Source organism: Nerophis lumbriciformis, linkage group LG11 (assembly GCF_033978685.3).
Source record: "Nerophis lumbriciformis linkage group LG11, RoL_Nlum_v2.1, whole genome shotgun sequence".
Classification (NCBI taxonomy): Eukaryota; Metazoa; Chordata; class Actinopteri; order Syngnathiformes; family Syngnathidae; genus Nerophis; species Nerophis lumbriciformis.
This window is the reverse complement of record NC_084558.2, coordinates 22,748,690-22,776,276: the sequence shown is the minus strand read 5'-3', so window position 1 is coordinate 22,776,276 and position 27,587 is coordinate 22,748,690. Positions and strand designations below refer to the sequence as shown.

The 27,587-nt window shown below is 38.7% G+C and overlaps 1 protein-coding gene across 1 annotated transcript in view; it reads right to left on the bottom strand.

Moving 5' to 3' along the window:
- The window catches only part of dnah9 (dynein, axonemal, heavy chain 9), a 366,284-nt gene that overhangs the window by 318,105 nt on the left and 20,592 nt on the right, over positions 1-27,587 (bottom strand). The window contains exons 9-10 of the mRNA XM_072914095.1: positions 14,699-14,855; positions 3,085-3,189 (exon numbers count right to left, since the gene is read on the bottom strand). Coding sequence (XP_072770196.1) covers positions 3,085-3,189; positions 14,699-14,855 — 262 coding nt within the window. The remainder of the gene's footprint in view (positions 1-3,084; positions 3,190-14,698; positions 14,856-27,587) is intronic.

The window sequence follows — 27,587 nt, the reverse complement described above, 5'->3', positions numbered from 1 at the left end:
GAAAATATCAATACAAAGTGTCAAGACAGAATAAACTCTCTGCTGCTGAAGCAACAGAGATACAGTCTATAGGTCCCTAAGATATATAGATATCTAATGTATTCATACATTGTTTATGTAGGATACACACATATGTATATATAACCTAATCATATTGTTTCTTCAATTTAAAAATAGATTACCGTTTTTTTCCCCCTTCTCTGGGATTATATTCCCAGTTTTGATCTCGGACGTCTGGTCACTTATAGCGTATAAGAATATTATATTACTGTTAAGCAAACTATGAATAATAAAACACGCCAAAACATGTGTCTGTTATCATGGCTACACGTATGACAAAAAAGGGGGTGAAAATCAGTCGTATTCAGTGAGGTAAAATGAATTAAATGCGCTGACAGTTCATTGCTCCTGCCAAATTAATTGCACTGAGTGGAGCGGATCACCACTCCAAGATGGCGGCCACGCGCCTCGTCTGCGCCAGTAGGCAGTAGCGCTCGATGCTGCGTCTACTTATAAGATGTCTATGGTTATAACGTTAGCAGTGAGTTTGCAGCCTCACTGATTTAACTACACAGCAAATAAAAGTCACGTTACTTAGCCAATAAACGTTATCTTACATTCAAAACTTACCCTTCTTTGTGCAACTTCAAATGTCGAACGAAGTTGGAAGTTGTTGCGTCTCCGTCTGTAATATTCGAACTGCGTGATTTGCATACGGCAATTCGTTTTTTGTTGACCAAGTCGTAGTTTTTATACCCGAACGAAACCAACTTTAACATAATTGTTTATCACTGGCACGTTGTTGGACAACTCTTCCTCATTGGTTGTCCTGCAATTTGATTGGATGAATGCTGTGTGATGAAAACAACGTATATCTAATTTGATTGGCTGTTGTACTGACAGCACACCAGCTGACAGGAATAACACGCTGATAGACAGACGAAGAAAATGAAAAATACGGAGCGCTCCCAAATAACTTTTTAAGCTTTGGATTTTGGGGAAAGTGGCAAGTCATGTCAAGTCATAAGGCTCAAGTCCAAGTGAAGTCACAAGTCATTGATGTTAAAGTCTAAGTCGAGTTGCAAGTCTCTTCACATTTTGTCAAGTCGAGTCTAAAGTCATCAAATTCATGACTCGAGTCTGACTCGAGTCCAAGTCATGTGACTCGAGTCCACACCTCTGGAATTTGATGCCTGCAACATGTTTCAAAAAAGCTGTAACAAGTGGCAAAAAAGGCTTAGAAAGTTGAGGAATGCTCATTAAACACTTATTTGGAACACCCCACAGGTGAACAGGCTAACTAGGAATAGGTGGGTGCCATGATTGGGTAGAAAATCAGCTTCCATGAAATACTCAGTCATTTACAAACAAGGATGGGGCGAGGGTCACCACTTTGTAAACAAATGCATGAGCAAATTGTCGAACAGTTTAGGAACAACATTTCTCAACGAGCTATTGCAAAGAATTTATGGATTTTGCCATCTACGGTCCGTAATATCATCAAAAGGTTCAGAGAATCTGGAGAAATCACTGCACGTAAGCGGCAAGGCCCAAAACCAACATTGAATGCCCGTGACCTTCAATCCCGCAGGCGGTACTGCATCAAAATCAGACATCATTGTGTAAAGGATATCACCACATGGGCTTCAGAAAACCACTGTCAGTAACTGCATTTTGTCGCTACATCTGTAAGTAAGTAAGTTAAAACTCTACTAAGCAAAGCGAAAGCCATTTATCAACAACACCCAGAAACGCTGCTGGCTTTGCTGAGCCCGAGCTCATCTAAGATGGACTGATGCAAAGTGGAAAAGTGTTCTGTGGTCTGACGAGTCCACATTTCAAATTGTTTTTGGAAACTGTGGACGTCGTGTCCTCCGGACCAAAGAGGAAAAGAACCATCCGGACTGTTATAGGCGCAAAGTTGAAAAGCCAGCATCTGTGATGGTATGGGGGCGTATAGTGCCCAAGGCATGGATAACTTACACATCTGTGATTGTAATGCTGAAAGGTACTTACAGGTTTTGGAGCAACATATGTTGCCATCCAAGCAACGTTATCATGGACGCCCCTGCTTATTTCAGCAAACAATGCCAAGTCACAGCGTGGCTTCATAGTAAAAGAGTGCGGGTGCTAGACTGGCCTGCCTGTAGTCCAGACCTGTCTCCCATTGAAAATGTGTGGCGCATTATGAAGCCTAAAATACCACAACGGAGACCCCGGACTGTTGAACAACTTAAACTGTATATCAAGTAAGAATGGGAAAGAATTCCACCTGAAAACTTCAAAAATCGATCTCCTCAGTTCCCAAACGTTTACTGAGTGTTGTTAAAAGGAAAGACCATGTAACACAGTGGTAAAAATGTCCCTGTGCCCACTTTTTTGCAAAGTGTTGCTGCCATTAAATTCTAAGTTAATGATTATTTGCAAAAAAAGAAAAAAAGTTTTCCAGTTCGAACATTAAATATCTTGTCTTAGCAGTGTATTCAATTGAATATAAGTTGAAAAGGATTTGCAAATCATTGTATTCTGTTTTTATTTATGATTTACACAATGTGCCAACTTCACTGGTTTTGTGTTTTGTATGTGGCTCCACTAGTAGTGTTTAGCTTCCATATGGAGTCTACTGACAGATATAAGTTAGAACTATACGCTACTTTGTATTAGAAATGACAACAGCGCAGGAGCCCGTCTGCCCCACAACAAGAGGTGCAAAGCTCTTCAGGTAAAACTTTACCACATATCGAGATATTCACTGAAGTCACACTTGGGAAATAATCACAAATTGGGCTCGGAGGTATGATGTAAGGCAAGATTGTTTTATAAATATCTACGCCATACATCCATGGATTTACGCAGATCCAAAATATTAAAAAAAGGGACCATTGATGGTTTACCATTAGAGGTTCCCTTTAACTTATTTTTACACACGTAAAGGCTTACTTGTATACAAATGGTAGACCACTTCACAAATAAGATTGACAGGAAAAATCAATTGCTGGGGTATAAACACAAACATGTTACATTAAATGTCTATACCAGATTTTGGTAGCCCTTTAGATGGAAAACTGGACATGCACTACTTACCTGCACTGCCACCACAGACAGCACCTCCACTGAGATCCTGTTAAATTCATCAAAACAGCCCCACGTGCCTGTCTGAGCCAGACCTTTATAGATGTTTCCACAGGACTGATGGACAGAACAAGAGAGAAAAGGGGACATGTTCAAAGACACAATCAGATGTACTATTGTCAAGTATGTACATTCAAAGCTTGTATCCTACTAGATGGACAATAATAATGTTGGCAGCTTTTTAAAAAGTTATACAAACACCAATATTGTGCAACATTGTAGCGGCACGGTTTGAATCCAAACCAACTCTTAATTTGGTCAGTACCTGTAAGCAAAACAATCATGATTGACATTCTTACCAGAATCATGTTGCTTTATCTTTTACAGTGTTTTCAGTTATATAATTGTTGTTGTTAGATTTGTCTTAGCGTTATCTTTTATTTATACTTTGTGCTTATGGACATTGCCGTTCTGCGTGAGCCATTATTGAACGACTCTTTTTGAGCCTGCCTCTGTCTCAACCACGAGAGTCAAATGCATGTGTCTGTGAAGTACACGAGACAAAGGTAGGTTCTACTCATCTCTTTGTTTTATTGATGTTGACATATTCTTGCTTCAAACGTATTACACTGAGCAGCCAGGACAGTAATACATGTACACCTTACCTTTATGTCAAAAAGTAAAATTTCCGGTTCCATAGTCATCATCCTCCATCATATCACTGATGCCCTTCATCATGCAAACATATCAAAAGAAAATCCAAAACACACCTGTGGTGTAAACAATTTGAATCAGGGTTGTCAAACAGGGTCCAAGGGCAAGAGCACTATACAAACCCCGTTTCCATATGAGTTGGGAAATTGTGTTTAATGTAAATATAAACGGAATACAATGATTTGCAAATCAATTTCAACTCATATTCAGTTGAATATGCTACAAAGACAACATATTTGATGTTCAAATTGATAAACATTTTTTTTTTTGCAAATAATCATTAACTTAGAATTTGATGCCAGCAACACGTGACAAAGAAGTTGGGAAAGGTGGCAATAAATACTGATAAAGTTGAGGAATGCTCATCAAACACTTATTTGGAACATCCCACAGGTGTGCAGGCTAATTGGGAACAGGTGGGTGCCATGATTGGGTATAAAAACAGCTTCCCAAAAAATGCTCAGCCTTTCACAAGAAAGGATGGGGCGAGGAACACCCCTTTGTCCACAACTGTGTGAGCAAATAGTCAAACAGTTTAAGAACAACGTTTCTCAAAGTGCAATTGCAAGAAATTTAGGGATTTCAACATCTACGGTCCATAATACCATCAAAAGGTTCAGTGAATCTGGAGAAATCGGCATGGCCGGAAATCAACATTGAATGACCGTGACCATCGATCCCTCAGACGGCACTGTGTCAAAAACCGACATCAATCTCTAAAGGATATCACCACATGGGCTCAGGAACACTTCAGAAAACCACTGTCACTAAATACAGTTGGTCGCTACATCTGTAAGTGCAAGTTAAAGCTCTACTATGCAAAGCGAAAGCCATTTATCAACAACATCCAGAAACGCCGCCGGCTTCTCTGGGCCCGAGATCATCTAAGATCGACTCATGCAAAGTGGAAACGTGTTCTGTGGTCTGACGAGTCCACATTTCAAATTGTTTTTGGAAATATTCAACATCGTGTCATCCGGACCAAAGGGGACGCGAACCATCCAGACTGTTATCGACGCAAAGTTCAAAAGCCAGCATCTGTGATGGTATGGGGGTGCATTAGTGCCCAATGCATGGGTAACTTACACATCTGTGAAGGCACCATTAATGCTGAAAGGTACATACAGGTTTTGGAACAACATATGCTGCCATCTAAACGCTGTCTTTTTCATGGACGCCCCTGCTTATTTCAGCAAGACAATGCCAAGCCACATTCAGCACGTGTTACAACAGCATGGCTTCGTAAAAAAAGAGTGCGGGTACTTTTCTAGCCAGCCTGCAGCCCAGACCTGTCTCCCATCGAAAATGTGTGGCGCATTATGAAGCGTAAAATACGACAGTGGAGACCTCGGACTGTTGAACAACTGAAGCTCTACATAAAACAAGAATGGGAAAGAATCAGCACCTCCAAGTCGGAGTCCATGGTTCTCGCCCGGAAAAGGGTGGAGTGCCATCTCCGGGTTGGGGAGGAGATCTTGCCCCAAGTGGAGGAGTTCAAGTACCTCGGAGTCTTGTTCACGAGTGAGGGAAGAGTGGATCGTGAGATTGACAGGCGGATCGGTGCGGCGTCTTCAGTAATGCGGACGCTGTATCGATCCGTTGTGGTGAAGAAGGAGCTGAGCCGGAAGGCAAAGCTCTCAATTTACCGGTCGATCTACGTTCCCATCCTCACCTATGGTCATGAGCTTTGGGTCATGACCGAAAGGACAAGATCACGGGTACAAGCGGCCGAAATGAGTTTCCTCCGCCGGGTGGCGGGGCTCTCCCTTAGAGATAGGGTGAGAAGCTCTGCCATCCGGGAGGAGCTCAAAGTAAAGCCGCTGCTCCTCCACATCGAGAGGAGCCAGATGAGGTGGTTCGGGCATCTGATCAGGATGCCACCCGAACGCCTCCCTAGGGAGGTGTTTAGGGCACGTCCGACCGGTAGGAGGCCGCGGGGAAGACCCAGGACACGTTGGGAAGACTATGTCTCCCGGCTGGCCTGGGAACGCCTCGGGGTCCCACAGGAAGAGCTGGACGAAGTGGCTGGGGAGAGGGAAGTCTGGGCTTCCCTGCTTAGGCTGCTGCCCCCGCGACCCGACCTCGGATAAGCGGAAGAAGATGGATGGATGGATGGATGGGAAATAATTCCACTTTCAGAGCTTCAACAATTAGTTTCCTCAGTTCCCAATTGTTTATTGAGTGTTGTTAAAAGGAAAGGTGATGTAACACAGTGGTGAACATGCCCTTTCCCAACTACTTTGGCACGTGTTGCAGCCATGAAATTCTAAGTTAATGATTATTTGCAAAAAAAAATAAAGTTTATGAGTTTGAACATCAAATGACTTGTCTTTGTAGTGCATTCAATTGAATATGGGTTGAAAAGGATTTGCAAATAATTGTATTCCATTTATATTTACATCTAACACAATTTCCCAACTCATATGGAAACGGGGTCTGTATATAAATGTATATTCTATAATATCTAGGGCTGATATGTCGATTTTATCGATATATTCAAGTTTTTTGTTGCAGACGATATAAAGAATAAAAAATAGATTTTTTCTCCTCTAGCTCTGGCATACTTTTTGCCCCTCAGGAGCTTCTAGAGCTTGCGCCATCCCCTTACTTCCTTAGCGGCACATATAGCAAAACATGGCTAATGCTAACGCTAACGAGAGCGAGACGATTGTTCCAAAGAAAATAAAAATGTTGTCAGTACTTTGGTTTTGCGGCAACAGGCGTGGAACAAGTGACTGCACGCTGCAAGGTTTGTTTCAAAGAGGCAGCAGCACGACAAACTTGTTCCAGCATCTGAAACAGAAGCATCCAGCCGAGTGCAGGAAATACATTTCTTTACGAGGCGAACAGGACGCAACAACAAACTAACTACTGGCTAAAAATCCCCTTACTATGGTGGAATCATTTACAGAAGGTATGTATGATCATGCCATGTGTGATGAGAAAGAAGCACAATGTAGAGCGATACTAAAACGGTCACTCTGCACACCACTAAGATGTGTGAATGAAAAAGGCTGCGTTTACTTTATCTACTTACTGGAACAAACTATAGTACTCTCAATGTTTTACTTCATTGTTTATTTGGATACAATGCATATTAGTACATTTTTATTTACAGAAGTATGTTATTCAAGACAGAAGTTTGCACTTCATTGATCACAATGTTGGAGATTATTTGCACGCATTGTGCAATGCTACATTTGTGTCTACAAAAGTACTTCATTCATGCAGTATTGCTTCCGAAGGGAAGCTCTTAATAATTTTTTGGGAAAATTATTCCATAAAAAATAAAATGTACATCTGGTCTAAAAAAAACAAATTAGAATGTTGCTAAGAGTAAGATGCAGTGTATGTGTCATTTCAACGTATTAGTTTTTGATTAAATATGATGCACACGTTGAAAGTAAGTTGGACACCTCTGCTTTACAGTAGATGCGCAAAATAATTATCTCTTGAGTCTTGAGTGGTATACTGACATGTCGTGTGCCAAATAAACTATATTTAACTTTTTCTTGTGCAACTTTTAAGGCATACAATGGGTGAACTGCAAAGTGTACATATTTTTAGGGAGCCCTACTAAGCAAGAAACCAATTATTCTTACCTATTGGTACTTGTTTTTGTGTATTTAGAGCAGGGGTGCTCATTACGTCGATCGCGAGCTACCGGTCGATCTCGGAGGGTGTGTCAGTCGATCACCAGCCAGGCATTAAAAAAATAGTCCTAAAAATGAGCGATCATAAATCTTCACTATGACGTCACTTTCGTCACTTGATTGACATTCACGGCACCCGAGGGTCTTCTGAGATGACGCTGGCTGCTGCCAGCTCATTAAAATTACCGACTGGAAGGCGAGAAACACTTTATTTCAACAGACTCTGGCGCCGTAACTGTCGTCAAAACTTCAAAGACCGACTGCACAGTTGCACAGTTGCGCTAACAAAATAAGAGTCTCAGAAAGCTGGCGTGCACAAGCTACAGAGTTTGCCGACAATGCATTTCTTGTAAAGTGTATACAAAGGAGTACGGAAGCTGGAGAAATAAGATGCCAAAAACCAACCACTTTCATTTGGTATTGGACAGAGAGGAGGACTTTTTTCTCCTCCATTTGAAAATGCGGACGTTATCAGCACCACTGTCCAATCAATGCAAGTCATCAGAATCAGGTAATACACCAACTTATATTATTGTCTTCATGAAAGAAAGGAATCTATATGTGTTAAACATGCTTGTACTATCTTTAAACACTTTTAACTTATTAACAATATTAACTATATGTGTTAAACATGCTTGTATTATCTTTAAACACCTTTAACTTGTTAACAATATTAACTATGTGTTAAACATGCTTGTATTATCTTTAAACACCTTTAAGTTGTTAACAATATTAACTATATGTATTAAACATTCTTGTATTATCATTAAACACCTTTAATTTATTAACAATATTAACTATGTGTTAAACATGCTTGTATTATTATTAAACACCTTTAACTTGTTAACAATATTAACTATATGTGTTAAACATGCTTGTATTATCTTTAAACACCTTTAACTTGTTAACAATATTAACTATATGTATTAAACATGCTTGTATTATCATTAAACACCTTTAATTTTTTAACAATATTAACTATATGTGTTAAACATGCTTGCATTATCATTAAACACCTTTAACTTGTTAACAAAAACATATATTTCATAAATAAGTAAATATAAATTATATATAGGAATGAGGTAGATCCCCACGACTTGATCAATTGAAAAGTAGCTCGCCTGCAGAAAAAGTGTGAGCACCCCTGATTTAGAGTCTACATAAGTCCTGAACATTTGAAACGAAACCATGACGGCATTGCAGAGATATTTATAAAACAGTCTTGCCTTCATTTCATACTTAGTTTGGAATTCGCCCCGAGTAGTGATATTTTACAATTGGTGATGTCAGCGGATATCACCATACATGGTAGAGTTTCACCCGAAGAGATTTACGTGAGTCCCACATTGTAGTCACATAGTTCCTTATTTTTCGTTATCTTCTTGATGTGGGGAAGACTGTCTCGTACATGCACATGCATCCTGCGCTGTTGCCATTTCTAAAACATTGTACGTACAGTTTGAACTTATATCTGTCAAGGGATTCGATATGGAAGCGCTAAAAACTGCAACATGGCTGACGGGGTGAAGACGCAGTCGAAGGGAGCTCGGCCTGGAGGACTTTGGCACGTAAATATGACCACCTACAAAACAAAGTATCCTAAAAGCGGTTCTGTAAAACTTAATTTATGCAAAACTTTGACCAAAGAACTATTACATGTTATGTAGACCACAAGGAAGTGTTTAAAATGTCATATGAGCCCTTTAAGAGCATAGGGTTTTGAAGGTTTCACTGTACTTCTTCCCTACAGTATTTCTATCATTACAAAAATGATACAGGTGGTGCAGTGTTACGGCCTTACATGCTCACTTTCATAAAATAACACTGTGCCAAAACAAAAAGAGAACTACTGTAGTTACGTAGGCACATGAAAACATAGGTGCGTGTCGCTACACTGAGGAAGGATAACATAACTTTTTCTTTTTTCTGTAACTTTTTAATCTAGGTCAACTTTAGGGATGAATTCAGACTTACACTAAATCTCGATATACATTGTCGCCGTAGGAACGAAACTTATAGGCAGACCTAGGACCTCTTGTATTTTTTGTTTCATGGTATGCCAATCAATAAGCAGTAGAAAACAATCAATGTTTATGAAGAGCGGCAAGATGGCAGAAGCCTCCAGGTTACATACCTTTAGGTATCATAACTTGAGAACCAATGCCAGTTGCTTGTTGGAACACACAAAGAACAGGATGATATAACCCAGACTTGCTTCCATTAAACAAGGCACTGGCAGCAAAATGAATAATTGGAATCCCTCCCCGCTCACGTTTTACTTTTCCAAGCATCATCTTTTGAGTAGGGAATCATTCTCTGGGGAGCAGCTGGACCAAGATTAAGGCTGGTTTTTCTCTCCAATTTACAGGGCAAAGGAATCTTTCAAAACAGAGATGATTGGCGGATTGATTTAACGTGTGAGTATATGTGAAAGTGTGTGTATGAGTGTGATGCATGTGTTCCCTCTGGAGTATATTAGCACCTCCCTTTAACACTTTGCTGTGCTGTGTATAACCAGGGGTGCTGTATGCTTGGATACTGGAAGGATGCACCTAACTGGGGATACAGGACGTGAGATTGCAAGATTATGTCCATCCCTTCCGTGACCACTTTATATGCAGAAGGTGTGTAACAATATACATGAGTGAATAATACATTGGGTTACAGCCGGGGTGCAGCGGGGCATTCGGACATGGCTCAGTAATACAAGTACTGTCAAGTTGGAGTAAATCGGAGGGTAGAGGGGGAAACAGAAGAGGGAAGCTAGCACCTCCAAAACCCTCAAATCTAAACTCCAAACATCCCAGAACAAGCTAGTCAGATTACTTTTAGACCTCCACCCCAGATCCCATCGCACCCCTACCCATTTCTCGAAAGTGGGCTGGCTCAGGGTGGAGGACATAGTAAAACAACTTGCACTGAGCCTGGTCTATAAAATCCGCTACACCTCCCTGATACCGAAGTACATGTCAAACTACTTCCTTAACGTAAATGACCGCCATAACCACAACACCAGGGGGAGCTCCACTAACCACGTTAAACCCAGATTCCGAACTAACAAAGGTCTTAACTCATTCTCATTTTATGCCACATCAATGTGGAATGCGCTCCCAACAGGTATAAAAGAAAGTGCATCTCTATCCTCCTTCAAAACCGCAATAAAAGTTCACCTCCAGGCAGCTACAACCCTAAACTAACACCCTCCATGGATTGTTAATAATCAAATGTAAACAATCAAATGCAGATACTTTTTCTTATGCCTTCTGATCTCTCTCTCTCTCTCTCTCTCTCTCTCTCTCTCTCTCTCTCTCTCTCTCTCTCTCTCTCTCTCTCTCTCTCTCTCTCTCTCCGCCCACTACTTGCTGTCCATATCCTACCAAGTCAGACCTACACTGTTCCAATATCCATTTCTCTGTTCTCAATTGTTGATGACTGATGATAACAACCAAACCCAACCCCCCGCACCCCTCCACACCCTGGATTGTAAATAATGTAAATAATTCAATGTGATGATCTTGTGTGATGACTGTATTATGATGATAGTATATATGATAGTATATATCTGTATCATAAAACAATTTAAGTGGACCCCGACTTAAACAAGTTGAACAACTTATTCGGGTGTTACCATTTAGTGGTCAATTGTACGGAATATGTACTTCACTGTGCAACCTACATTAGTAGGTTGCACAGTCTCAATCAATCAATCAAAGCTGAAAAGAGAGGAGCTTGAATAAGAGTTGACACCTCGAATGACAAATGCATTTACAATGTACGATGACAAAGATGAAAAGATATCATAAAGTACACAAAAATCATGGTTTGGTATGTACCTTGGTTTTAAGGTCAGGGTTGGGTTAATTTTGGGTAGAGTAAGGCAACAAAATGCAAAATAATAAAACTGTTTTAAAAAAGTTTCAAAAAGCTGGCAGTCATTTTTTTTCATTAAACAAAATAACGAAAATATAATAAAAAATACATTTTTACAAGAGTTTATAAGGTGTATTTTTATGCTACCGCAGTGGTTCTTAACCTTGTTGGAGGTACCGAACCCCACCAGTTTCATATGCGCCTTCACCGAACCCTTCTGTAGTGAAAAATAAAATGTTTTTTTTCTTCAAATTCGAGACAAAGTTGTATGTTTTTGGTAACACTTTAGTATGGGGAACATATTCTAAGTAACAAAGACTTAATTTACAGTTATTTGGACACTAGGGGAACATATTCTAAGTAATAAAGACTTAATTTAGAGTTATTTGGTTAGGGCCAGGGTTAGAGGGTTAGGTTTATAATAAGGCCATGCCGAATAAGGCATTAATAAGTACTTAATGACTAGTTAAGAGCCAATATGTTACTAATTTGCATGTTAATAAGCAACTAATTAATGATGAATATGTTCCCCATACTAAAGTGTTACCATGTTTTTTTACTGGTGCACAAAATGAACCGTGCATGAACATCACCTTGTTCAAAGAACAAAACTAACACAGTGCATAAAGTCACAACAAATTACACACCTGCAAATCAGTGTGACTTCTGCTGTTGCCGTATCCGTAATACGCCGATAGGGAAAATTTTCTATTTACACGATGAGTCGGGTGTGTCTTGACCTCCGCCAAACCCCTGAGCCCGACTCACCAAACCCCTAGGGTTCCATCGAACCCAGGTTAAGAACCACTGTGCTAGCGCAACAATGTTCGAACAGTGTGAGTGTTATTTTATTTTTTGGTAAAATCCTCACTGGTTGAAATGCAGCATTAACAGTTTAGGCTTGTGGCCCCCCTTCCCCATCTTGGGTAAACAATGGTGGCACAACTCTTTATCCGTTTACAGAAAAAAGGCACCACTCGCTGGCCAAAGACTGAGCTGCTCTGTTTTAGTTAACAGATCTAGACCCGCAATGCCAAGCATATTTCCTGTTCTTAAATTAAGAAAACACATACAAAGGCGCATACAAAGCTGATCTACAAAGCTTGTGCGCAGAGGATTCACATCCCTTCAATGACCAAAATAGGGAGCACAAGTCAGTTAGTGTGTCTGTCTTAATGTACTGTATATGCAGAATATATGCTGATTATTACAACCCCTCCATATAACTGGAGATGCAGATAAAATCATTTAGCACACGCAAAGTGATTTATCTGTTTAGCATGTTACAATTCTACATATATGAAAACTGGCACACATGGCTGCGAGAAAGGAGGCGATCGTGCTGCAAAGCCAGACGATGGAAAGAGAATTCTCCTTTGTACATGTGTGTCAACATATTCTATTTTGAATAGAATAGTTATTTTCTATTCAGCAATATAATTTTCTAATTTTAACTTAAGGGGCTGATTGTAATGAATTCAATTGTTATGTTTCGGAGTCTGATGGCATTTTTTTCATATATATGAATATATTTATTTACAACTTCTTGCAATATGCATTTTCTTGCTTTTTGATCACTCTAATGCATGTGTTATCGTCTCTCAGAGCGCACCTTCAGCCCGCTTGAAATGTGGGATCTATTAAATATCTTACTGCAGGACTGCTTCTAAAATGCCCAAAAAATCTGGTACCTGTTATAGTTGTCTGCTGCATGTTTTAAAACATAGCAAAAGACCACAGGTAAGAGCAAGATAACATGAATGTGAGTGTCACACCGCGGTGAGGGATGTCTTGTCTTGGTTTTTTCTGTCTTTTGATTTGCATGTTTTAGTTTGAAAAGTAACTCTCCTCTCGTTTCAGGTCACTTGCCCTTCCTTTTGTGTCATCAGTCTGACGTCATCCCGGTTCCCTGATTGTTTCCACCTGTTCCCTATTACCTTCATGTGTCTTATAAGCCCACTCCTCCCTTTGTTCTGTGCCAGATTGTCTCGTTTATTCGTGCTCTCTAGCCTCCATGTCCATGTCCATGTCCATGCCTTGCCTTAGCTTGCCTTGCCTCATCCTTATGTTCCTTGATCCTGAATCCCTTCGTTGCTATTTTGAGTTTTCCTTTCTTCCTCCTCAGCAGAGTGATTTTTTGTTATTTAGTTTATTCAGCCGAAGTGGTGAGTTTCAGTTATTTTTCATCCTTTCCTCAAATTTTTGAGTGACAATTTTTGTTAAACTTTATTAGATTAGATAGTGTAGAATTTTTCATAGCTGTTGTTTCTTCCTCCTGTTGGAGCGTTTTTTGTTAATACATTTTATAGCATACGGCGCCAATTATAGTTTGTCTTTGCTTTTGTGTTTTCCTCCGTTCAGAGTGATTTTCGGTTGTTCCTATTTTTTGGAAACCTTTTTTGCCGATTAATTTTTTGGTTAAAATAGATATTGTATTCCTTGACTTTGGAGGTGAAAGGAAGCTGTCAAAATAAAAGCCTGTCTAAGTTCCCTACTCTGCATCTGAGTCCTATCCTTTTTACCAAGCTTAACAGTGAGGGCAAATAAGTAGAGGTGGGAATTTCTGGGCACCATACCATTCCATTCGAATGCAAGTATTTCCGTTTGATTTGATTTAGAACTGATTGTTGTTCCAACACTATTCTCATAATATATTATTTGGCATATAAGTTATTGTAAAACCTTTTCAGAACAAGTTACAGGTTACGAAAGCTCCCTTTTGACTGCTGACATATGATGTTGGACTCACAAAAAATTGATTTTAACATTTTATTTATAAAAATCATTTTAACATTTTATTTATAAAAATCACAAAATAAAATAGAACAGCCCCAACTCCAACCCAATCCGAGCTTTACATGACTTAGGATAGAAATATATATATATATATATATATATATATGTATATATATATATATATATATATATATATATATATATATATATATATATATATGGGACAGGCTCCAGCACCCCGTGACCCCGAGAGGGACAAGCGGTAGAAAATGGATGGATATACAGTACATATATATAATATATATATATATATATACATCATTAATAATGAGTGGCTCTATGGTGACAGCCGCAGCAGGCAGTGCGTGCTAAATTCTCATTCAAATAGTGCAGCCTGCACTTGTTATCATAATTGTACATGCAGTCTTAGTAGATCACACGCACCACACCCACTAATACTACATGCAATTTTATAGTTTGCACACAATGTTTAACGTGTACTATTTTTATCTTAGTAGATCAAGCAGATAATGAATACTGTGTGGAGAATCGGTACACCTCTGTACTGAACCGAAAGTTGCAGACTGAAAAACCTGATTATGAAAACATGTAGCGACCACACGTTTCTCCAAATGTGTAACGAGCTGGCTCACCTTGTAGTCCATTTGCTCAGAGCAGTTAAACACGTAGACCATGATTCCAAGTGCTCGCCCCAGGTCTTTGGTTGTCTCAGTCTTCCCTGTTCCTGCAGGGCCGGCCGGAGCGCCGCTCATAGTCAGGTGGAGGGACTGAGTCAGGGTGATGTAACACCTGAATGTAAAGCAGATACATGTGTCACCTCGAAGCATTGGAGTCAGACAGCCAGCCACAGGAACATAAAACACCCCTGGAGTGAATGAACTGACTGCCCTTTCATTTGAAACAAATGTGACACCGACAGAAGTGCACAGCATATTCTAGAAGTTGACTCGAGGGTTAGCATTGCCGATAGTTTCCTTCCACTGTTGTTCCTGTTTAATTGCAACAGTAAGACTCAACAAAGTCAATTACAACTTGGCAACTACAACAGCACTCAGAAGAGTGCAGACCAAGTTCACTGGAAGTGTGTTGTCTAGTTTGTGCCAAACCATGCTAACAAACAATCTGTAACACAAATCAGCAAACAAATAAATAAATAATCAATAAAGTTCACATTAACGAATGGTTATTAAATTGTGATTTATATCATTTGATGAATATAGATAACAGGTTATGTGATTTATCAAAAGGTTCAAGATGTTAATCAGGATTCCGTTTACTTTGTAAACATTTTGAGTTTGAGCAGGTTCTTAAACTGGATCATATTAGTACAATATTAGACTTATTTGCTTAAACCATTCTATAATTTAACTTTACATACTGATACGCTATGTTAAGTTATGTGTTGTGCTACAAATGTTTGAAGTTTGAATTACAAATGTACCAAATCATTGAATTTTAATATTGTGTATGCAATAAGGGATAAGGGTTCAAATATTCTAACAGTAACCAACATTATGTATTGTCGTATTTTACTTTTTTTTTAATACGGTAAGTAAATGATATTCATTATATATATATATATATATATATATATATATATATATATATATATATATGTATACATATATATATATACACATATATATACATATATATATATATATATATATATATATATATATATATATATATATATATATATATATATATATTAGATATGTCCGATAATATCTGCCGATAAATGCGTTAAAATGTAATATCGGAAATTTTTGGTATCGCTTTTTTTATTATCAGTATCATTTTTTTGTTGTTGTTGTTTTTTTATTAAATCAACATAAAAAACACAAAATACACTTACAATTAGTGCACCAACTCAAAAAACCTCCCTCCCCCATTTACACTCATTCACACTCATTCACACAAAAGGGTTGTTTCTTTCTGTTATTAATATTCTGGTTCCTACATTATATGTCAATATATATCAATACAGTCTGCAAGGGATACAGTCCGTAAGCACACATGATTGTGCGTGCTGCTGGTCCACTAATAGTACTAACCATTAACAGTTAATTTTACTAATTTTCATTAATTACTAGTTTCTATGTAACTGTTTTTATATTGTTTTACTTTCTTTTTTATTCAAGAAAATGTTTTTAATTTATTTATCTTATTTTATTTTATATTTTTTTTTTTAAAGTACCTTATCTTCACCATACCTGGTTGTCCAAATTAGGCATAATAATGTGTTAATTCCACGACTGTATATATCGGTTGATATCGGTATCGGTAATTAAAGAGTTGGACAATATCGGAATATCGGATATCGTCAAAAAGCCATTATCGGACATCCCTAATATATATATATATATATATATATATATATATATATATATATATATATTACACAGTATGCATGTGTCATCAGTCTTTGATGAAAATACATGCTTAAAAACTAGGTTATTACATCTCCAGTATACCTTACTACTACAATCCTACATTTCCCTTAAATCTTTAAAGCATCAGCAGTACTTTGCCAAGATGTTCATGTAATCATTTCACTCCAACCAACCTACTACAGTTTGTATGCGGTTGCTTAAAAATATGTCTGGGAAGAGCATGAAGAAAGCGGTGGACAAAATCTCTTGATGAACACAACCCGGGAGTCTCAATCAGGCACCGCTTGACGGACAAATCAGAGTGCACAATGGCAGCCGATGAGGATCAGTTGGAGAACAAGCAGTCTTGAATCAAATCACACGAAAAATGTATATGCTGTCGTGGTAAACTGCAGTGCTATGTCGTTGTATGCTAACAATCAGAGGTCCTTTATTGTCAATGACAACCTTTTTAACTCCTAAAGTCATATATATTACACACCAGATATTTGAAGATTTTTCAAAAAAGTAGTGCAATAATTACTTGTACAGACTAATAAATATATTTTATGCAAAGTAATTCCGTCAACAATTCTAGTATATCTGGAGAAAATAATAATAATAATAAAGCTATATTGAGTTACTTTTTCAAAGTAATTTTTCCAACACTGATAACAACTTTTGTTTAAAACATGATTTTCAATTACTTTTATCAACTTTGCTCAGGTGGCAGGCGTATTCTATATTTATGTTTTTTTTTTTTTCTAAATCAGGGATTGCCAATTACTCCTTGTTTCCATGTTACTAAACTTCTTAAATTTCAATGAAAAGAAGACAGAAGTAATAGTGTTTGGACCTAGTGGTACCTGTGAGCTCCCCCCTGTTGACTTTGGCCCTTTGGCTTTGCACGTTAAGCCCATGGTCACCAACCTGGGCTTTCGTATTGACTGTGATTTTAAATTGGAGCGTCAGATTGGCACAGTGGTGAAAGCCAGCTTTTTTTATTTACGTCAGCTGGCCAAGGTTAAAAACCTTCTTTCTAGGCAACAGTTAGAGACAGTAATCCATGCCTTTATCACATCTCGGCTGGATTACTGTAACTCTTTATATTTTGGAATTAGTCAGTCCTCCCTCTCACGTCTGCAGCTGGTCCAAAATGCAGCTGCCCGACTTTTAACTAACACAAGAAAAAGAGAGCACATTACTCCTGTTTCAGCCTCCCTCCACTGGCTGCCTGTGTCTTTTAGAGTCAATTTTAAAATTATCTTACTCGTTTTTAAATCCTTACGTGGTCTTGCCCCACCTTACCTCTCTGAGCTGCTCCATCTCTATGCCCCCACCCGGTCCCTCAGGTCAGCTGATCAGCTGATCCTGGAGGTACCCAAAACAAAGCGCAAGCTCAGAGGGGACAGAGCTTTCTCTGTTGCGGGTCCCAAACTCTGGAACGATCTCCCTCTCCATGTGAGACAGGCCCCTTCTTTGGCTATTTTTAAGACCCTTCTTAAAACCCATTTTTATTCACTGGCTTTTAACCCAGCATGAGACTTTGAACTGTTTTTAGCTTTTAACTTTTTGAACTGTTTTTAACTTTTAAACTGTTTTTATCTAACAAACTCTTCTTAGGGTAATTTATATTTGCTTTTTAATTGTGTATTTTTATTTCTGTTTTAAATGTTATTTTTTAGTCTGTCCTTTGCCTCTCTTTCTTTGTGGTGTACAGCCCTTTGTTTTTCAACTGTGCTTGTATTTAAAGGGCTTTATAAATAAAGTTGGTATGGTATGGTATGGTACTATGTGGAGGAGAAAAAAAGTTCCTCCTTTCTGTCTAATACCACATGAAAGTGGTTGGTTTTTGGCATCTTATATGTCCAGCTTCCATATTCGTTTTTATACACTTTACAAGAAATACATTGGCGGCAAACTCCGTAGCTTACTAGCTTGTTTGCGCAGGCTTTCGGAGACTCTTATTTAGAAAGCGCAGGCGCGATGGAGCGGCACTTTTATTGTGAAGACAGGAACTGTGTAGTCAGTCTTTAGGCTTTTGACGGGGTGTACAGTTGAAATAAAAAATGGTCTTTTTTCCTTCACACTTTTGATTGATTGATTGGAACTTGTATTAGTAGATTGCACAGTACAGTACATATTCCGTACAATTGACCACTAAATGGTAACACCCCAATAAGTTTTTCAACTTGTTTAAGTCAGGTCATGTGACCGCCTGGCTCTGTTTGATTGGTCCAACGTCACCAGTGACTGCATCTGATTGGTGGAACGGAGTGAACGTCACCAGTGACTGTATTTGTTGAAACGCAGGCACTATGAAGGTCTGTCTGACAGACCAAAACAAACAAAGCGTGCATTAACAGATCGATAAAAATTAGTAGCAAGTAGCGAGCTGAATGTAGATAAAAGTAGCGGAGTAAAAGTAGCGGAGTAAAAGTAGCGGAGTAAAAGTAGCGTTTCTTCTCTATAAATATACTCAAGTAAAAGTAAAAGTATGTTGCATTAAAACTACTCTTAGAAGTACAATTTATCCCAAAAGTTACTCAAGTAGATGTAACGGAGTAAATGTAGCGCGTTACTACCCACCTCTGTGTACAACTGACAACAACTAAGTGTGTACTCACACTCGACCAGTGGCTCCCAAAACGGGCCATGCACCCGACGACCCAGCAAGTTTGGAACGACGATAAAGTAAGAAAATCCGCACGGATAAAAAAACAAAACAATACAGTATGTCAAAAGCATGGCTAATAACGGGTGAGGTCCTTCAGCAAAATTTAAAAGTGACGATGAATCTTTCTATCAAAATTGTACGTTGGAGTACTATCAACGTCTGACAGCATTAATACGAACAATTTAAACACCTTCTAGAACAGTATATTCCACTGAACTTTCAGCCGCTCTGCCCCACATCTTTGGAACTCTTTACCACCAGACCTTTGCAACTTAGATTCAATATCCCTCTTCAAATCAAGACTCAAAACACACCTATTCCTGACTGCTTATTCATTGTAATCATCTTTTCTTTTCTCTTTGTTGTTGTTGTTTTTATCCAATTTTATTTTATTGTTGTGATTTTGTACGTTGTCCTTGAGTGCCCAGAAAGGCGCCTTATAAATACAATTTATTATTATTATTATTTACAAACTGTTTTGAGGGTCACATTTCCAAAAAGCTAAGGACTGAGGAGCCGGCCGCACTTACCCCCTCAGTATCAGTCTTATTTTGTATATTCCGGAGCACTAACGTCCTCTACAGTAGACATTTGATTTAGGTCTATTTGTTTTGTCAGAGTTACAGAAGCGCTCTACTGTTTTTAAGGACATTCTACATGTACTTAAATATGATACACACAATTTTTTTTTCCACTGAACTCGTGAACCACCAGTTGAGTAGCCCAAATGATGAAAAAGAGGGGGAATTAAATTGTACCAGGAAGCTTTTTTTAACACGTTTTGAAAACGGTGCCAATGCAGATTGGCACGGTAGTAGCACAGATCCCCTCGAAAGGCGGCGGAGTGCTCCACTCTCTAATTCGCATCAAACCGCAGTGCCTACGTTTAGATGCTTGATGAGCCCATAATGCTTACGTGTTACCCTTTTCACCTCATGAAGGTCCGGAAGGAAAATGTGACTGGCAGATTATAGCGGTGTTAAAACCTCATTGCATACAGAACTGTATGCACACTCCCCTTAGCCCTCAGTAAACATCCAATTACTGTTGCAGTACACACTTCTAGTGCATATGATAAACTGAAGACAATGACCAGTGTCTGACAGACCCCTACTTTAAAGCCCCACCCTGGACTGTTTTGTTTAAAATATACACAACAGGGTTGTTTTTTTTTTTTTTTAGAAAGCCAGCTTGCTGATTTTCTGCTGAAGTTAATGCTGTGTAATGCACCCGTTTTTAGCGCTTTAAAAAAAGGTAGTGCTACTTCTGCATGTACTGGCAGCAATGATGCTGCTGCTAGTAGTACATCAGAGACAGCAAGCATCATACCTTTGGTGTCAGCAAGCACTGCAACCCATGCTCCTCCCTCCATTTACCCCAACTCGTGTTGCCCCAAAGCTGCCTGCTCAGCTACCCAGTGACTTAAATGGCAATGCGCCATCTCCGCCAATACTGGTGAGCTACCCAAAGCGTGCAATTGGTACAACATTGAGATCAATCAACCATGCCTGGTACCGCACAAGACCATGGCTACAGTATTCTATGGTGTGAGACGCCTGCTTCTGTTCCTCTGTAGGAAATATGGCAGCACTGTTAATGAGAGAGATTTTGTTTTTATCTTAAAGGGGAACATTATCACAATTTCAGAAGGGTTAAAACCATTAAAAATCAGTTCCCAGTGGCTTATTTTATTTTTCGAAGTTTTTTTCAAAATTTTACCCATCAGGCAATATCCCTAAAAAAAGCTTCAAAGTGCCTGATTTTAAACATCATTATATACACCCGTCCATTTTCCTGTGACGTCACATAGTGATGCCGATACAAACAAACATGGCGGATAGAACAGCAAGTTTATAGCGACATTAGCTCGGATTCAGACTCGGATTTCAGCGGCTTAAGCGATTCAACAGATTACGCATGTATTGAAACGGATGGTTGTAGTGTGGAGGCAGGTAGCGAAAACGAAATTGAAGAAGAAACTGAAGCTATTGAGTCATATTGGTTTGAACCGTATGCAAGCGAAACCGACGAAAACGACACGACAGCCAGCGACACGGGAGAAAGCGAGGACAAATTCGGCGATCGCCTTCTAACCAACGATTGGTATGTGTTTGTTTGGCATTAAAGGAAACTAACAACTATGAACTAGGTTTACGGCATATGAAATACATTTGGCAACAACATGCACTTTGAGAGTGCAGCCAGCCCAGTTTTCATCAATTAATATATTCTGTAGACATACCCTCATCCGCTCTCTTTTCCTGGGGGTCAGGCGGCAGATTTCTTTGACTTTATCGTTGGAAATGCATCTGCTTTGAGTGTCGCAGGATATCCACACATTCTTGCCATCTCTGTCGTAGCATAGCTTTCGTCGGTAAAGTGTGCGGAACAAACGCTTTTAACAATGCTTTTAACAAATGGAAAGCGGCACTTGACTGAAACAAGGAGATACAAAGGCATGTGTCCAGCCACCATACTTGCCAACATTGAGACCTCCGATTTCAAGAGGTGGGTGGGTGGGGGGCGTGGTCGGGGGTGGGACGGGGGCGTGGTTAAGAGGGGAGGAGTATATTGACAGCTAGAATTCACCAAGTCAAGTATTTCATACATATACATACATGTATATATATATATATATATATATATATATATATATATATATATATATATATATATATATATATATATATATATATATATACATATATATATAGATATACATATATATATATATATATATATATATATATATACACATATATATATATATATATATATATATATATATATATATATATATATATATATATATGTATACATCCTGAAAATATGCAAACAAAACTGTGTTTAGATAATTGATACTTCAAACTTGCATAAATAAATCTTAAGGAATATAACATAACTTGGCTTCTGAGAGCTTCGAAACGTAATGAATAAAATGCTTAAGTTGTTGATAAACAAGCAATTATTTCAATAATTAAATATGGTCATTTTAAATGAATTATTATGATCATTTAAAATTAATGATTTCAAATATGTGTATTTTAATGTATAATTCTATGGCTGGATGTAATAAGGAATCAGAAAAAATACAAATACAAATACAATTAATTTGATGTTTTTAGCAAAATATAGTAAAAATGTTTTTTTTGTTTAATTAATAAATATATTTATTTTTAGGTAAGATAAACATAATAATTATCTCTAGTCTGGATGATTTAGTTCTTGTCACCCTGTTGTCCTCCCGTCATAAGAAAAGGCTGTCCTCACTCAGGTCCGCATGGAGCTGGAGGGGGCGTTGCCTCCAGCTCCGGCTGAAAATCGGGAGATATTCGGGAGAATATTTGTCACGGGAGGTTTTCGGGAGAGGCGCTGAATTTCGGGAGTCTCCCGGAAAATTCGGGAGGGTTGGCAAGTATGCCAGCCACATCCATGTGCATATTCAACCGTATGTACTCAAAAGTAGAGGTTACAGGAGGAACTGTTGACTCCCTGTGTCTATGTCAAGAGTGTGGGCAGTGCTGTTAAGTTTCTCTGTCTAAATGAGTTGGGGCGCTGTGGGACTGAAGAAACGTTCAGGCATGATGCAGCTGACCTGATGATAAACTAGTTTGAGAAGAATGTATGTGTATTATTCATAAGAGTATTGTACCTTTCAGTTCTGTAATATTGACTATCGTATGTGAAGTTCTACTTTTGGTGAACTTTTATTTAAGAATTGGGCCATCCAGATAAAATTGAAGATACACGTTGTGTTGTTGGTTGATAAAATGTGAATGAAGGATACTTGATTGTATTTTTCAGTTTACCCCCTGAGGGATTGCCACCTTATTGTGGTCAAGGGGTTTGCGTGCCTCAGTGACCTTAAGAGCTTTACCAGCAGGATCTTAGTCTTCAGGTGGGACACCCAGCTTGATAGGTTTGAAGATAGAGACCAGACAAAGTACAACCTACTTTTCCCCGTTGGAGTTGGACACACAGCTAACAACCAAATTAACTAACAAGAAAACATTGTTACTCCTGTATAAGCACATAAAAAGTGCTGGAGCATGATAGAGCGGTGTGTACACATGATGCACCCATCATATTTCTGACTGCCCCCCACCCATATATGACTGTCCAGAACCGGCCTTGCAAATGCAGACTAATCACATAAAGAAAAAGTTGAAATTCTACTTTAATGATTGCCAATACAAATGGGAGAGTCTTGACACAGTTTTATGAGCATTACAGTTTATTGGTGTCTGCTGAGCCACCATTGTCATTATACGATAATGGAATCAGCTCCTGAGCTTTGATTAGAGAGGCTGATTAGCAATGCCGGTGATTGCTTCTCCAACAGAACCTGTCAGGACTAACAAACATTTTGCCAATGTAATATCAATAAAACCAGCAGCATCATGGATGTGAACTGATGGAAACGATCAAGATTGTATTGATCAGGGTGATGAACACAACAGTTTGCTTTAAATACCAGTGGAGCGATGATTTTACCATGTTGCTTGTTATTAAATTATCTTTGAAGAAAGGGGAATATTAAAAGGCATGAAGCAAGACAAATGATCCCATCTTAGATATCAGTGCCAAAAGGCCTTATGACAGTTTCCTGAAATAAGTGCTGAAATCTCATATTCTGGCATCAGAAGCTGGATTTGAGCAGCATTTTTTAAGTATTTTAAAGCTGCAGTATCAGTTCATCCTTTTTGCATTCCTCTGCATTTCCCTTGTGTCTATAAGTAAAATTTGTCTGACATTATGCAGCACATCTGGAGCTCCTGGATCAAATATTGACGCAAATATTGTATCAATAACATTCCTCCTGTCTTTGATTGACCCCTTTAATGATACCGCTGTAGCAGGAGAACACTCCACCGATTGTAGTCTGCATGGCAAGAGTTGAAAATAAATAAACTGAAGAAACTGCACTTTCTGTTGTAAAATTCGATTCAGATTTGTCCATTTTTCATGTCATCATGTTATTGTTTTCAATGCGTTAGCTAACTAATCAAGAGTTCTGATTGCATGCAGACTATTTTTTGGATGTAATCTGGTTTATACCTATTCCACACCATTGCTCTATTTTTATGGACATATTTTGATAAAAGTTAGGCCCAGTGCAACATATGCGATGGAGCAGGGGTCACCAACGCGGTGCCCGCGGGCACCAGGTAGCCCGTAAGGACCAGATGAGTAGCCCGCTGGCCTGTTCTAAAAATAGCTCAAATATCAGCACTTACCAGTGAGCTGCCTCTATTTTTTATCCATCCATCCGTCCATTTTCTACCGCTTATTCCCTTTGGGGTCGCGGGGGGCGCTTGAGCCTATCTCAGCTACAAATTTATATATTTACTAGCAAGCTGGTCTCGCTTTGCCCGACATTTTTAATTCTAAGAGAGACTAAAATCAAATAGAATTTGAAAATCCAAGAAAATATTTTAAAGACTTGGTCTTCACTAACTGACAAAGAAACAGGTAACAGATTTGGTGTCCAGTTCAAAGTGTGACATGATTTATTAAAAAATTTGAGAGTTGACTTTTGTATTTTACATGAGTTATTATTTGTACAAACATGGTGCAAAGTAATTCATGATTTGTTAAAAAATGTTAGTGGCTAGCTAGTTAAAATGGGATATTGTGATTTCACAAGACTGTCTTAGAAGTGATCATTTGGAAATGTTGAATTTGAAAAATGTACATTTAGAGAAAATATAAACATAAAGTGTTGCATATTGATATTTATCTGTTTCTATATATATTTATTGTGAGAAATCATTAAGATGATCAGTGTTCCCACAAAGATAAATATCATTAATTATTAATAATAACATAGAGTTAAAGGTAAATTGAGCAAATTGGCTATTTCTGGCAATTTATTTAAGTGTGTATCAAACTGGTAGCCCCTGTGATGAGGTGGCGACTTGTCCAGGGTGTACCCCACCTTCCGCCCGATTGTAGCTGAGATAGGCTCCAGCGCCCCCCGCGACCCCAAAGGGAATAAGCGGTAGAAAATGGATGGATGGAAACTGGTAGCCCTTCGCATTAATCAGTACCCAAGAAGTAGCTCTTGGTTTCAAAAAGGTTAGTGACCCCTGCTATGGAGATATCACCAGTGACTGAAGCACCTACTGCACTTGACAGCCAGCCTGCCAATGCAATGATAGTTTGATAGTTTAACCTGTACAGGTGAGTGATAAATAAACAGTCCTAAAGCTTATATCAATTACTCAGTATCTTTTTTTAAGAGCAAATAAGCAACCCACTGTGCAGATATAAAAAATGTATGAAAAACTCCAGAATACAAAGGGATATCCATTACTTCAGTATAGAGGCCTTATTAAGGGTTTGCGTGTCTATATGTACATCAATGGGGTAAATTGACACAGACGTGTGCAGATTGTAATGGGCCATGATAGAGTTAAAAGTCCAGGACCAAATTGTCCTGAAATGGACAGCAATGTCTGTATAAACTCTGCATCCATCCATTGGACTTTGGGCGAGGGGTGGGGTAAACCCTGGACTGGTCACCAGCCAATCACAGGGCACATACAGTATGACAACCATTCACACTCACATTCATGTCCATGGACAATTTGGATAATACCACAAGTCCCACTCCAATCATTCTGGAAGATGTAGCGGTAGAGGAGGTTGACAGCTTTACTTATCTAGGCAATATTGTCGACAAGCATGGGGGAACAAATGCTAATGTAAGGACAATCATGAGACAATCTATAGAGCAACCGTTCATAAATCAAATAACTTCTCTAAAGGAACCCTAATTTGACTATTCAATAGCAACGTGAAGTCAATACGTTTCCATGCACTAGTTTAGTCTGATTTCTCAAATAATTTGGCTTCTTCTATTTTTACACCTACATGTAATGTCCTGGTTTCATGATCTATCTCAAAGATGACAGTTTGCCATATTCTAAATACTTTTAGTATGCAAGAAGGTGATTGTGGTCATTTCTGCTTGTTCAGCTATGTGGGAATGTAAGTAGAGGGAGATGCTACATGCTAATAAGTTAGGCCTGTAACTGTCAAGCTATGGATGACAGATAATTACAACTTTCCACTGCTATTTGGTGTTGTTGATAATGCTTTAATGTGTTCAAATGACATCTGCTTTTGCTTTTGACATATAAAACCAGAGGTCCCCAAACTACGGCCCGCGGGCCGGATCCGGCCTCCCAGCACCCAAAATCCAGCAAACGGGAAGTCCCAAGTTTAAAAAAAAGTTTACGTTTTTTTTAAATCATTCCTTTCTAATCCATTTTCTACCGCTTGTTACTCTCGGTGTCTCCTAGCCGCTCAGGCAAATCATATTGTCTAAAAATGAATTTTCCCATCGATACGTGACAATGTTAAATGTCAAAACGGATTAAAAAGACAATGTATATGTATATATATATATATATATATATATATATATATATATATATATATATATATACAGCCCGGCCCCTGGCCAAATCACTATTTTAGAGATTAAGGATAGCGCGTCCCAGCTCCAAGTGGGTTCTACTAACGCAGATACGAATGTATGTGCGACGGATAATGCTCTCCAAAATAATCTCTTTTTCTTTGAAGAAATAACATTAGAGGAACTCCTGCAACCTGTACATGGGACAAAACAAACATGCATACTTGACCCACTTCCTGGGAAACTTATCAAGGAGCTGTTTGAAATATTAGGACCATCAGTGCGAAATATTATCAACGTAGCACTTTCCTCGAGTACTGTTCCCAAAACATTCAAAACAGCATTTATTCATCCTCTGCTCAAAAGACCTAACCTCGATTCTGACCTCCTGGTAAACTAGCGGCCGGTGTCCCAACGTCCCTTTATCTCGAAAATCCTCAAAACAATTGTTGCAGAGCAGCTAAATGGACACTTAGCGTCTAACAATCTCTGTGAGCCATTTTAGTCTGGTCTCAGGGCAAATCACTCGACAGAGACAGCCCTCGCAAAAGTCACTAATGACCTATTGTTAACTATGGATGCTGATGCGTCATCCATGTTGCTGCTACTTGATCTTAGCGTTGCTTTCGATACAGTCGGTCATAACATTGTATTAGAATGTATGAAAACACGTACTGGTATGTCCGACTTAGCATTTTTTTGGTTTAACTCCTATCTTACTGACTAGATGCGGTGCGTCTCCCATAACAATGTGACCTCGGAGTATGTTGAGGTAACATGCGGAGTTCGACAGGGTTCGGTTCTTGGCCCTGTACTCTTCAGCATCTATATGCTGCCGCTGTGTGACATCATACGCAAATACGGTGTTACCTTTCACTGTTATGCTTATGACACCCAACTCTACATGCCCCTAAAGCTGACCAACATGCCAGATTGTAGTCACCTGGAGGCGTGTCTAAATGAAATCAAACATCAGATTTCCAGCAACTTTTTGCATCTTAACTCTAAGAAAACGAAAATGTTGATTATAGTTCCTGCTAGACACC